This window comes from Chamaea fasciata, unplaced genomic scaffold (genome assembly GCF_029207755.1).
Source record: "Chamaea fasciata isolate MVZ Bird 193981 ecotype frontalis unplaced genomic scaffold, bChaFas1.0.hap1 SCAF_5, whole genome shotgun sequence".
NCBI classification, from domain to species: Eukaryota; Metazoa; Chordata; class Aves; order Passeriformes; family Sylviidae; genus Chamaea; species Chamaea fasciata.
Genome location: NW_027094090.1, coordinates 36,140,816 through 36,153,915, shown reverse-complemented (window position 1 = coordinate 36,153,915; position 13,100 = coordinate 36,140,816). Strand labels below are relative to the sequence as shown.

Genomic DNA, 13,100 nt, shown 5'->3' with positions numbered 1-13,100 from the left:
TGGACTGGATTTGTACCAGCAGCCTGTAGGTGAAAGCCTTCAGCATCTTTAGCTCTGAGACAGGCTGTCCTTTCAGAGGTGAGAAACTTTTTCCATAATCCATTACAGAACACCAGTAAATACATGTTACAGTACAGTAAATTTCTGGAATTTTCTCGATCACATTAGGATTTCCTAACAAGAGAAAAGACACCTTATTTCACGGAAGTGCATTTTAGGGCCAAACTTAAAACAGGATTCTCAACAGGTCTTGAAAAGCGGAGAGGGAAAACGCAATATATTATGTTAACACCTTCCTCATTCCACCCCCTCTACCAAGCAAATTAAATGAAATGCATGAACCATGTCAAGGTTTGGAAATGAAACTTGGTATTTGTATTTGCTGCCATGTCTCAGAGCGTTGTTTTTCATTTTAGGTTTTGCATGGTAGTAAACACTGCAATGCTTTACATTCATTAAGCTCGGGCCCATTTACTCTGTGCAGGCAAAGCAAGTGCATATATCTCAGACCCATAAAGCATCAGTTCAGAATTACACAGGAAATAAATGAGACTAAGCCAGAAGTTCAATTTCCAGAGTCCAGCTCACTAAAGCTAAACAAGCACCATATATAAATATGGCCTATTCCAAATAAAACGTTAGTGTAATTTGATAACTGTCAATAATTCCCTCATTATGCCTAAATGAGCTTGTCATCCAAGGAGATTGCTGCATGGCTGATCTTAATTTGCTAATAAAAACCACAGAGAAGAATTTCAGCTAAGCTGAAACTGTGTGATTCATAAAAGTGCAACAGTGCACTTTTTAAAGCATTCCTTCCCAGTCGTGGCTCCTGACTGGCTGAAGCCCAAAGCCAGTTTGCTATGCAGCCTGTAAGACAGCAGCTTTGCTATGTAAGAACAATGAGTGATTGTCTCTCTAAATCACTATTATTCCTTAGCCCATTACAGTTAATTTATTTTTAATCATGTTGTATAATAGAAATAAAATCATTGGATTAAGCATATATCTAGCAGCGGGAGCCCATTATCCTTTGACAATGTTCTGTGTCATTGACATTATATCTTCACTGTAGACAGTTTCCTTGCCATCATTAGTCCTAGAATGACTATTGGATTTCAAGGGTTTCTCCCTAATCCATAATGAGATTTACTTGCCAACAGCACAAAACAAAACAAAGATATGCTTCTATTGTTTTACTGCTATGGAATTCTTATTTTAAGCTATTCAGAAAAGTCAAGTATAAATCCAGGTATTTTAAATATTTAAAGTTTTCCTGCATAATTCTGATTCAAGGGAAAGCCTTGGTAACTTTGTAAGCTTTGAATCTTAGTTGCTTATTGTGGCCTTACTTTACTTAAGCAAGCATCAATACCTTGCCAGTTCTTGAACCAAGTAAGAGCTACTATTTCTTGCACAAAAATTTTTTCAGACTGGTTAAAGCAAATCTCAGTACAGTCCATTTTCTCCAAAAAGGGCTACAAGGTGTTCATCAGATTCCATGGAAAGAAAGAGGGAGAAACTTTCCTGCTAAGGTTGCCAGTGATTTCTCTGTGGTAAGTGCTAGCTAACAGTCAGCAATAATGTTAGGAGGTTAAAAACTCCTCCGGCATACTGATCCCCATGGGATAACTCAACAGCTCTTCATTTGTACCAACGGCAGTCACAGTTGAATCTAAAACTAGATTTTTCCACAACCTATTAACAGCAGCATTAGAATGCAGCAGAGACTATCCACAGAAAAAAAGCCTTTTCTGTTATCTCACAGTTATCTTTGAGGAGGTGGCAGATATCCCTGTGAAAATCATCCTTATAAATTGCCTTTTATTTAAGGATATGCTGGTACTATCAAGTGGTGTTTTTTTATGCTGAAATTGCTAGCAATACTTAAAGAGTCTCTGCACGACTCTTTCAGCTGGGAGAGCAGCTTCAATAGACACCTATTTTCCATTTATGTAGACAAGCTGTGACACTTTCACCCTTATTGACATGATCTGCATAAGCCATGTGGTTTCCATTAAGAAGGGTCCACACAATATAGTCAACTCCCCATTACCTTGGCTAATAGGAGAATAGAATAACCCAGATAAAGGAAAGACATGCATAATTATTACTTCCAGATAAGAGCCAGCTCAAATATTTCTGCACTGTGCTCCCCAGACAGAGCATGTACTTCTGTCAGAGCTTGCCAGCTTAGAGTTATTAAGTCAGGCATTACCTGCATCTATCTGATACAAGCAAAGCAGCTTGGGTGTTTCTGTGATTTAATCACTCTACAAATATTCTAGTAACTGAAAAACATATCAGCTATAATTAAATAACAACTTCCATATTCACCCTTTCATATGTTCTGATAGTGGTACAGTGTAGACCCAGTCAAGCATTGCCAAGTCAAGGTTGAATGTGGGATAATGAGGAAAGGCAAACTGTGCCTGAAACACAACAGAAGTAAGTTCAAGACACAAGGGAATGCAGAAGACATAGAAGGATGTAGAAAGGCTTTGGATTCACATGTAACAATGAAATTAAAACAAGTGTTTCCTCTCTTATTTCCAGATAGCACTCTCAGAGGAAGCACTCTCAGGACTGTCAGAGGTAACACATGGGAGCTACAACTACTTTTCTACATAAACTGTCAGAGGTTTCTTGTTTTTTTACTGTGTTGCAATTGCTCAGCCACACTGGACATTTGTCAGCTATGGGGTCTTACAGACCTTTGAGTACCAATACGTATCCCTCCTAATCTCTGATACCTGCTGGTATAAAAATTGTATTGAACAGAGGCTCTAAGTTCTGTAACAGATATATGGACAAGACAGTGTCTTTACCACTAGAGAAAGAAAGAATATTTTCTTACAAAGAAAATTAAAATGTTGCAAACAATTTTTTTCTGGATTCTTATGGAAGGGAAGGGATAATGAAGAAATAAACTCAGGCCTAATGAAATTAGCAACACCATTTTTTAAACATTGAAGTGAATCATTTTATGGAAACCAAACTGTTGCCAGGAAAGTTTTTAATGGTATATTTGTACATGACGTGCTGAAGAATTGATGATTATATTCTGCCACATTCCATGTTTCATTTACAAATTAGCATTGCCTTGGTTTCTCTGCAAATTACAGTTAGAGAGAGCTACACAATGATGCAAGCCACAGGCCAAGCTGCAAAGGGAAAACTGATGGCTCTGACAAATTAACCATCTTATGTGATGTAACTGGCTACAGAAAGAGCAACTGACAGCAAACCACAGTGCCAAACATATCAAATCCCTAAATATCTGTTCATTTTACTTAAAGCATCACATACAGTGTTTAGATCGCTGCGGAGGTCCTGGACAACATTTTCTATACTCCTGGTATCCTTCAGAATCTCAATGCTTTGTGTATATGGATTGAAATACACAGAGAAGGGACGATTGATTGATTTGGCGAAGTCCCTGAAAGGAAAAAAAGAAAATTAACCTCCTTTTTTTTTTTTTTCCACCCCCAATCACTAAAGAAGAGAAAATTACATTTTTGAGTCAGGGAAAATAATTTACCTCATCTTTTCTTTGGCCTCTTCAAAACTCTCTGAAACAAAGTAAACTTCCTGAAAAGTAGTGATAAGGCATTCTTGCAAACAGGTTGTCTTTGGATCAAATGTCTTCACATTGGCCTTGTCAGAGAGAGCATGCTGCAAAATACACCACAGGATCTGTTAAACTGGATTCTGACATTGCTCCGTATCTACATCAGCTGTTCATATACACAGCTTTTATACTGCTGTCCTGTATGTTCCCCACTAATTGGGTGCCCGTCTTGTTTTACATACAGTGTTTTTTCAGTTTGAACAGTGAACAGAATTTGTTATTTTAAAAGCTCTCACTATGAGAGATGTTTTTCCCCATAATAATAAAATAATAAAGAGGATATTAGAAATGTATCAGCCATGAACACATACAGACATAAATGTTCAGATGGAAAAAAGAAAATCATCAAATAACCATCCTTGAAAAAAAAATCTGTACATTTACAAATATGTATGTCCCCAAAATCTCATTTAACTAGCAGAATTCATCTTCATCTTGGTGGGTAAATTGGGTCTGACTAAACCATTCATGTAATCTGTACTTTACATTTTCAGGTCAAAATCATATACTATTTTCCTGACAGTGAAAGTGAAACAGACATCTGAAAACCCATTAAATAATGGCAATGCATTGCAAGACATTGAAATGCATTACTCTTTTCCCACACAACCTAAACAACAATGCTTCATATAGTACTGCAAAGAAAAATAACGAAACAGATATAAATAAGTACAGAAGAGACATTGGGCAGATACGGAAAATGCTGCTACACAGAGCAGAGATTTCTGATTAGCCTTTCTCTTCACATGACTTACACAAGTCACTAGAAAAGACAGGTTCAGAACTGAAAATCAGATACTGAGACATTTTCCAGGACAGTATTTTCTAGCTCCCCTTTCAACTTGAATACTGTGTTGGCTTTTGGATCTACCTTATCTTCTAGAGCACACATACTTCCATTCTCAGCGTTACAGAAGTATAAGGTAAGGAAGCAGAGCATATTTAGGTCACCTTTCAACCTTCTTTAGTCCCCTGATTTCTATATAGAGTGAAGATGTGAATGAAAAGCATAAAGAAATGACAGGGAGAAAGTAGATCCCTGAGGTTTGAAGGTGCCTCTGATTTCTTTACTTTCTATCTGCATGAACATGCTTTATAGTGGAGTAAAGTATTAACCTTAAGGTATTCACCACAACTTTTATCCTTGCTCTTGCTTATGCTCATTCCTAAATCCCTGTGTAAGGCTCTGAAAATATCATACTAGCTCTCAACCTGAAGTCTCCAAATAAAAGAACAGAAAACTGGAACAAGAGCCTCTTCCTCCCACCTTCTCTCTCTCCAAAAATAAATACATGAAAAATTAATGTATGGAATCTTAAAATGTCAGGAAATTCTAACTAACCTTCTTTAGTACACACATCTTTTCCTTCTCACAAGGTTTGCTGTTTCTAGCCAGCCATCAGTTAAACAGGTTTGAAAGCAAATATAAAAAATGGTCTCTCAACCATCATGCTCTTCTAAATGGACTGCAGAAACAGGCTCACCTTATTAGGCCCCTGCCTATATTCCTGTTGTCACTTTCTCTTTGCAGAACCATGGTGTGGTTGAAAGCTTATAAATTAAGGCATTTACCTCCTTCTATCAAAATGAATTTGCCTTTTTTCACTTGGAATTATAAAGATTCCCTGGGAGGGCAACTGTAGATAAAAATCTCCTCTTAAGGTGCCTTTGTACTTCCAGGTGAGACTTGATGCCTCGAATGTCTAAAGCACAAAGTTCCAAAACTCTGAGTGGGCGGAGTGAGGTTGATTCCTTGCAGGGAATCAAGATTATGAGACAGGTCATGATTTCACAGGAACTGACTACTTCTGGCTTACGGACTCCTTCCTGTACTGTGAAAGGTTCAACAGAAAAGGGAGACGCTGTTAACTTCTTACTAATGGCCTCTGATGAGCCAGGCCTAGTCCTTGGGATGGAAATTACCAGTATCAAGAAGGGATCTAGCCTGTGGCTCCTACATTGTGAACAACTGCTCTATTCACTGAGCCCTAATTTTATAAAAGGAGAGAGTTTAAAGAGAAGGAAAGGCTGACTCTACCACGGGGGATGTCCTCTGAGAAAGCCTTTCTAGTTATTCTCCTCAGATTATCCATATGAAATGTCTCATTCTTTCTGGATCCCAGTTTCGTTACACATGAACAGAGCTGCTGCTTCACAAAGCAACTCTGCAGGGAGTGGAACATGAAGACAGCAGCACATGTGCACCCTTGGAAACCAAGAGTAAAGTATTCAGACATGCCTTCAAAATTAGCTGACAACAGATCAGTTATTCTTAGGATTGCAGTATGGAAGCAAAAGGTGTAAATTCTGGTGAATTCCCATCCAAGATACCTGTCTCCCCTCCAGGATAAGTTCTTCTGGCTCTTAGATCAAGTAGAAATTGTCATGGCTACCAAAGCAATGTTTTCATCTTTTCAAGTCTGGATGGTGTTTTCAAATTCCACAGCCTGACATCTGTAACATCTGCTATTGAGTTGATATGCTGCTACCAACAATGCCAGAGTTCAGCAACTGAACTGAGCCTGCAGACAAACCTTCAGAGAGACCATAAACCATCTAGTGTGAACTTGAATGGTCAAGACACTGACTCAAAGATGATCTGAGCATTTATCAGAAACTCTACAGTGCTGTAAAATGCTGGTCTTTGGCATCCTCAACATTATGAAGTACATAATCTCAACCAAAAAAAAAAAGGTCTGGTGAGTGCCAAAGTTTTCAGCTTCAGGCCTGTACTTTTTGAATACATGTTATTCACTTATGGTTTGGCTGCACATTCAGTTCTTTAGTGAACTCAAATGAGTAAGTATCCAATATGTATTTCTCCATGAGAAACCTCTATGTTATCCACCACCAATGAGATGTTAGGGCTAACACTCATATGCAAAACAGCTTTTGGTAAAATAGAGCATCTTACCATCTTGTGGATCTGTGATAACTGTGTCTAATGGCCCATTCATACTGACTTTACTGGTAATGCTAATAAAATTATTAGTGAGTCTTCTTCAGTTCAAGAAATAACAATTTGGAGTGAAACTTTGACATGAATTATCACTGATTATCAGGAAAAGCAGCAGTATCAGACAGCTTAAGTATTAGACAACCATTCGAACTGAAAATAACCATAACAAAAAAGAAATGCCTCCACTCCCTGCCAGATGAAAGGTTAGAAGAGTGATTGAGGTACCAAACCACAGATCTCTAAGGCCTAGGCTGTCTGATATATTGTACAGAGAATGGAAGATACAGCACAGGATCTAAAGAAAACTTTTACATGTTTTTGTAGTGGCAGCTGGTCAGAAATACTAGGGCATGTCAGATGGCACCAAGCATTTAAACTGCACAACTGTGAATCACTTCCTAAGTGACCACTATCACTGACATATAAAAAAAGAGTTTGGTCTTGTAATTCCTCCTTTGAGTATAAAAATGGATTGCAATAATACAACTCACAGCTTTTCACTTTTGAGAAAGAAAATAAATGAAACAAAACCCAAAAAGTAAAATCTTCAGCAAGCAAGGGGAAAACTTGAGATGAGTTATAAATACTGCACTGTGTGAGAAGTACAGGAGGGCAGAATAGGAGCACAGGTGAGAAGTTTTGTGTGTGCCAGTACTGATTTTATCCCCTAGTTTTCCCAGAGGGAGAACAGAGTCTTGAAAAAACTACTCTTAAATGTTTTCCTGCTTATCTACAAAATAAGTTGCGAATCTGACAATGTCCTGGTATTACCAGAAGATTTTGTTCAACAGTGCAATTTTATATATTGTCTAGAAAAATACAGAAAATCTCTCTATTTAAAGTTTCTTAAAATGAGCATCTGGGATCCAGGAGTTGTTTCCTTCATCCTTTTCAAAAAACAGAGCCAAAAATTGCATCTGAATCATTTTGGTTATAAAGTCTAATACTGGCAATTCTTAAATTATCATTAAAACAAAGTAATACAACTGGATACTGTATTTGACTTCAAAAATTTATATAGAGAGATTTTAAGTCTACCTCTCTGCTCAATATAGATATATAAATAGCATACAACAGGGATGTGTGACTTGATCTACAGCCAACTGAGGTTGATAGGAGACTCCTTTAATGAAAGAGTTCAAGAGAGCATCACACAAATTAAATGGATTAAAGTTTCCAAAGACATTTGAACTGCTTTTTAGAAACAGTTTTAATAATTGAAATGTACATTATTTCCGCCTTATCTCTAAGCCCCAAATACATACTGTGTAATAGTGTTAGCTAGAGTTAACCTGACTATATCAGGCAGAACATTTTATAACTACTTACTGTATTATTCGTTTCCCCCCAGGCTTCATTTTTAATCTTCTCCTTCTCCTTATTTTGTTGTGCTTTTAAATTTTTTTTTACTTGATGCTTTCATAGCATGCTCATAAGGAGATGCATTTTTCATTATCTGAAATTTTAGGTCTAAATACTAAGTGGGGGAAAAGATTTCAAGGGAATCCTATATTGACAGGCTGGTGCACACATTTCTCTGGCTTTTACAGTTATTTGTTACTAGAGCTGTTGACCAGATTTGTGAAGTGGAGCAGTGTAATACAGAAACAGGGATGACTGAACAAGACATTCGCTCCTCCAAACAGCCCAAATACTGCTCGCCATTTCTACCCTGAAAATAGACTCATGTATTTCTAGAAATTTATACAAATTATACATAAAATTGGCCACCATTTTATTTCCTGTGCATACCACTGCATTCAAAAGAGAGTTGATAGGGACAGAAGTTGGAGAAAGGCATTTCTTCTTGCTCACAGAAGCATATGAATAAAAAATGCCTGTGCAGTCTCAGGGGCACCTTCAGTAAATTTACAGAGAACACCAATTTGGGCAGGAGCATTGTTCTGAGGGAGAACAGGAAAGCCCAGCAGAGGGATCCGGACAGGATGGATTGATGGACTGAGGCCAGTTGTTGAGGTTCAACAAGGCCAAGTGCTAGGTTCTCCGCTTGGGTGCCATCAACCCCAAGCAGCTCTACAGGCTGGGGGAAGAGTGGCTGGAAAGTGGCACATCAGAAAAGGACCTGGGGGTGCTGGTCAACAGCAGCTGATCAGGAGCCAGAAGTGTGCCCAAATGGCCAACATGGCAAGTGGCATCCTGGCCTGTATCAGCAATAGTGTGGCCAGCAGGAGCAGGGCAGTGATTGTCCTTCAGCACTGGTGAGGCCACACCTCAAGTCCTTGTCCAGTTTTGGACAATTCAATTCTTCACTAGAAGAAAGATATTGAGGTTCTGGAGGGTGTCCAGAGAAGGGCAGTGGAGCTGGGGAAGGGTCTGGAGCACAATGAGGAGCAGCTTGAGGGAACTAGGGTTGTTTAGCCAGGAGAAAAGGGAACTCAAGAGAGACCTTTTCACTCTCTACAGTCACTACAAGGAGATTGTAGTCAGGTGGGAGTTGGTCTCTTCTCCCAAGTGACAACTGACAGGAGAAGTGAAAATGGCTTCAAGTTGTGACAGGGGAGGTTTAGATTGGTGATTAGGAAAAATTTCTTCACTGAAATGGTGGCCCAACATTGGAGTAGGCTGCACAGGAAAGTGGCTGAGTTACCATCCCTGGAGGTATTGAAATCACGTGCAGATAAGCCACTTGAAGACATGACCTAGTGGCATATTTGGCAGTGCTTGGTTAACAACTAGACTTGATCACCTTAGCGAACTTTTCCAACCTAAACTATTCTATGACTCTAAAGTCAAGGCAGCAAAACTCAACATTCCAAGATCTGCCTTCCTAGTGGCAGGGATACATAAGTATTTGAACTTCTATGGGCCACAGCCATCCCCATCTAAAGTATGGCAGAAATTATTTCTGAAAGGATGTCCTGACTCTGACACCTGTTGCACACATGACAGGAACATGTCATGGCCATGCAATCTGAGTCTCCTGTTCATCCCCACTCACCACTGAAATAGCCAGCATTGTTCTCATCATTTTCAGAACAATTGCTGCCACCAATAAGGATTTCAGTTACAAACAGGATCTCAACAACAGTCTATTAGTATGACCTTCCTTCAGGTCCGGGAAGAAATTTGCCCTCCCAGTAGGTGCTAGGAGGCAGATTGCTTCCCCAAGAAACAGTAGAGAGTAGCAGTGGCTTGATGGAGGGCTGTGCACCGAAGTCATGGGTGCCCAGACATTCTCCTTCCTAAGCACCTCCCTGATAACACCTCACTGACAAGACGCACATTCATGCCAGGACTGTGGTCTAGAAATGGCTTCTCCCATGGTGATTTTATCAGAAAACTAAGTAGTTTCTTGCATTTTTTTCCTTAACATTTACCTTCTTTTCTACCCTGGAGCACACTTACACAGACTTTTTGAATATTTTTCACTTTATCAGTCCCTTCATGGAGACTATGCCTACTTGTGATATGGTGCTGTTCTGTTCCCACAGCACACAAGTGTTCAGTTTCTCAGTAACTGAAATTTGTAACTTAAGTTCAGTATAAGCAAGATCTGGTGAAATTTAGTATCTTATGATACACAAGAGGTCAAATCAGATGATCCAGTAGTCCCTTCTGGCATCATATCTACAAAATATATGTGTAGTGTAATAGAAAAGCATATAGTATTATTGACTTATAGCAAAATTATTATGATATATATCTGGCCATAACACTGTAGCAGATCAATATAGTCCATTTTTGTGCAGATTATTTAGCTTTAAGTGTTGCTTTTCAAAAGGATTATTCTTTGCATTTATACTCTGAGTTTACTGCTGAGCAAAGAACACAGATCTGGGGTCACAAATGTGTGCTACCAAATATGCAGACTTGACAAGAATAATGCATTTGTTTAGGACATTGATGGTAGAAGATTTATTATGTTCTGAACTATCCATTTCCTCTTTTTTATGAGCTTAGATGTTGTAAATGATATGGTAGGTATTTTCAGGGTCATCACCTAGCGACCTTAATTGTTAGTTTAAATAAAAGGCCTGATTCTTTACAAAATCCTGCAGAGTTTGGGGCTTAGCACTGAATGTTGCTGAGCCAAAGGAAAACAAGTGGGACATCTCCATCTCTTTTCATTTAACCATCTTTGCACTGTGAGTATAAAATATTGCCAGACAGATACAGAATGCTTCTGTGGCTGAAGTATGCACAGAACTGAGAGCAACTCTAATTAAATCAAAGAAAAAAGACTGAAGAAAGTAATTTTCTTCAACTTTTTCAAATACTGGAAGAACAGCAGTTTTACTAATGAGTTTCACCACAAATATTCACAGTTACAGGTAAAACAAATAGCAAAAGGGACTGAGATACTTATATTAAATTGCCAGGTAGCTCACTGAAAGCCAGCCCAGGAGGGTGGGAAGAGGCTTAAATACAAACAAACAACAGATATATAGCAAAATAGTTTTCAATACTCTTCTGTATATGCTTTCTAAATCCAAATGTTTACCAGCAAAGCCACCAAGTGTTCATTTGGGTCTCTGAAAATAGTACTCCTCCCTTACTTTACCCTTCCCTCCCATCCTCCTAACGGAGAGATGTATTATGTCCCAAAATACTACAGCTGTGACGAAACACCTTTTGCCTGTTCTCCATGATTTCTATGCATTAAAAGAGGCAATAAATTATCCACTTCAACTACTCACACCATACAAGGTTGAACACTTTCACCCTTAAAAGAACAAGGCTCTATGTATTGTGACACAGGCAAGTTCAATGTGAGTTTATAAGCATTCCTTAATTTTAAATATGATTAATCTACTTAGTCAGGACCTTAATGAATGTTGTTCTTTTCATATCAATAATGAATCCACTCAAGTACACTGGACTACTCAGAACAGAATCATGTCTGATTTCTAACACTTTTTGGTGGGCATTAAAAATACGTGCTCCTCATCCAAACAAAGCTTTTAGAGCCTAAGGCACTCTTACCTGCTAGAACCCTTGAGCCTCCTTTGACAAGAAATGAAAATTCAAACAGAAATCAGTTTTTTAGTTTATAGTTGCTTTGGCACTTTGGGCTTTACAAGTCCATTTCATGCTTCAAGTGCCAGCTGATATTTCAAACAAAGCTTTTAGGTCAATACCGTATTTTAAATACAAGCTTTTTATCTTGAGAATTTTAACTGTTATTTGACAGTCAATATATTTATATGCAACTATTATTTTTTTTAAGATTAAAAGTTTGCTATGCTTTAAGGGTACATACCTTTAACTCTCCAATAGAAGACAGAAGTCCTGCCCCATAAGCACGCAGTTGTCCTTCTTGCTTGCAAAGGCCAAATTCAATCGTAAAGAAATAGCACTGTAAAATATACAGATATTCAGATACAAATAGTATAGCTGCAAACAGGCACTTCAGCAATAACAATCAGTACCATATTCACTTGGCTGTCCCACTTCTTTGGAATTACCTAATTTGAATATAATCTCAGATAAAGTAAATTACTGCTGCTAAGTAATTTAAATGTCATGTTCAGCAGTAAGGAAGCTTTGCACAAAAATTTAGGATTTTGTTCTTTATCTGGGTACCCAAGCAGTTCACAGGAATGGCCGGTTAGGAGCAGGCAAGAAAGATCATTTTTAGGTATCAAAGGTGCTGATAGTAACCTACAGAGATTTTTGAGAACTTCAGAAATAAACGAGATGCCTTATAATAAAATCCTGCAAGGTAGTTGGTCTGATTGTCTGGGAACATCTGAAGATCTCTAAGCTGTAGTTCAGAGCACTCAGTTTTAAGGTCAAGCTGATATCACTTTGAAGTCTACAACATGCTTAAGAGCTGTCTTGAGTTAAAATGAATTTACTTATATGTATGTGCTTAAGAGCCTTTTTGAGTTGAGGCATTAGTCTCCACTAGATTTTACTCTGTCATAAATAAAGAATGAATACGGCACATGGCTTCTTAAATTGCAGAAAAAAAATATATTCAGTCAAATGAATTCACTTGACCAATGAATTCACTTGAATAACAATTGTTTTTTAGGTCTACATTTAATCAGGTAACACACCTGACCTGTAAAACTGAGGACAAGCCGTGAAAAGAGATGCGTTAAATCAACAGACCAGTACTGTATGTAACTTTGCTGTACCCCCCTAACAAAGTAAAATGTTAGGAAGATCACAAGCACTGACAGCCCACTGTCCACTAAATGCAAAAGATCGCAGTCACTTCTGCTCCTATAGTACTATTTTACTTTGGTTTTGTTATGACACATCATATGCTTTTTGATTTTAGATCAAACAGTTGAGATTAAGATAGTAACTTTTTCTATATATGAAGGTTTTAGGAAGTTGAGTTCTAAGTTAGATAAGAATATTGCACATACACATACATATATCCCTACATATGTTTGTATTTATTACATTATCTGACAGTTTCAGTTTTTGTGCAAAGGGGCATAACTCCATTGAACCTAGATGATTTACATGTCTTAGCAAGGGATATGAATATAACCCAATATTTTGTACTAAATTTTAATTTTTTAAGTAACTTCA

At 38.0% G+C, this 13,100-nt stretch overlaps 1 protein-coding gene across 2 annotated transcripts in view; it reads right to left on the bottom strand.

Moving 5' to 3' along the window:
- Positions 1 to 3,009: 3,009 nt before the first annotated feature.
- The window catches only part of TPH2 (tryptophan hydroxylase 2), a 55,144-nt gene continuing 45,053 nt past the window's right edge, over positions 3,010 to 13,100 (bottom strand). For both annotated transcript variants that reach the window (XM_066183260.1, XM_066183258.1), the window contains 3 exons: positions 11,812 to 11,907; positions 3,542 to 3,675; positions 3,010 to 3,439 (listed from right to left, as the gene is read on the bottom strand). In XM_066183260.1, the coding sequence (XP_066039357.1) occupies positions 3,265 to 3,439; positions 3,542 to 3,675; positions 11,812 to 11,907 (405 nt within the window). In that variant the 3' untranslated portion in view covers positions 3,010 to 3,264. The remainder of the gene's footprint in view (positions 3,440 to 3,541; positions 3,676 to 11,811; positions 11,908 to 13,100) is intronic.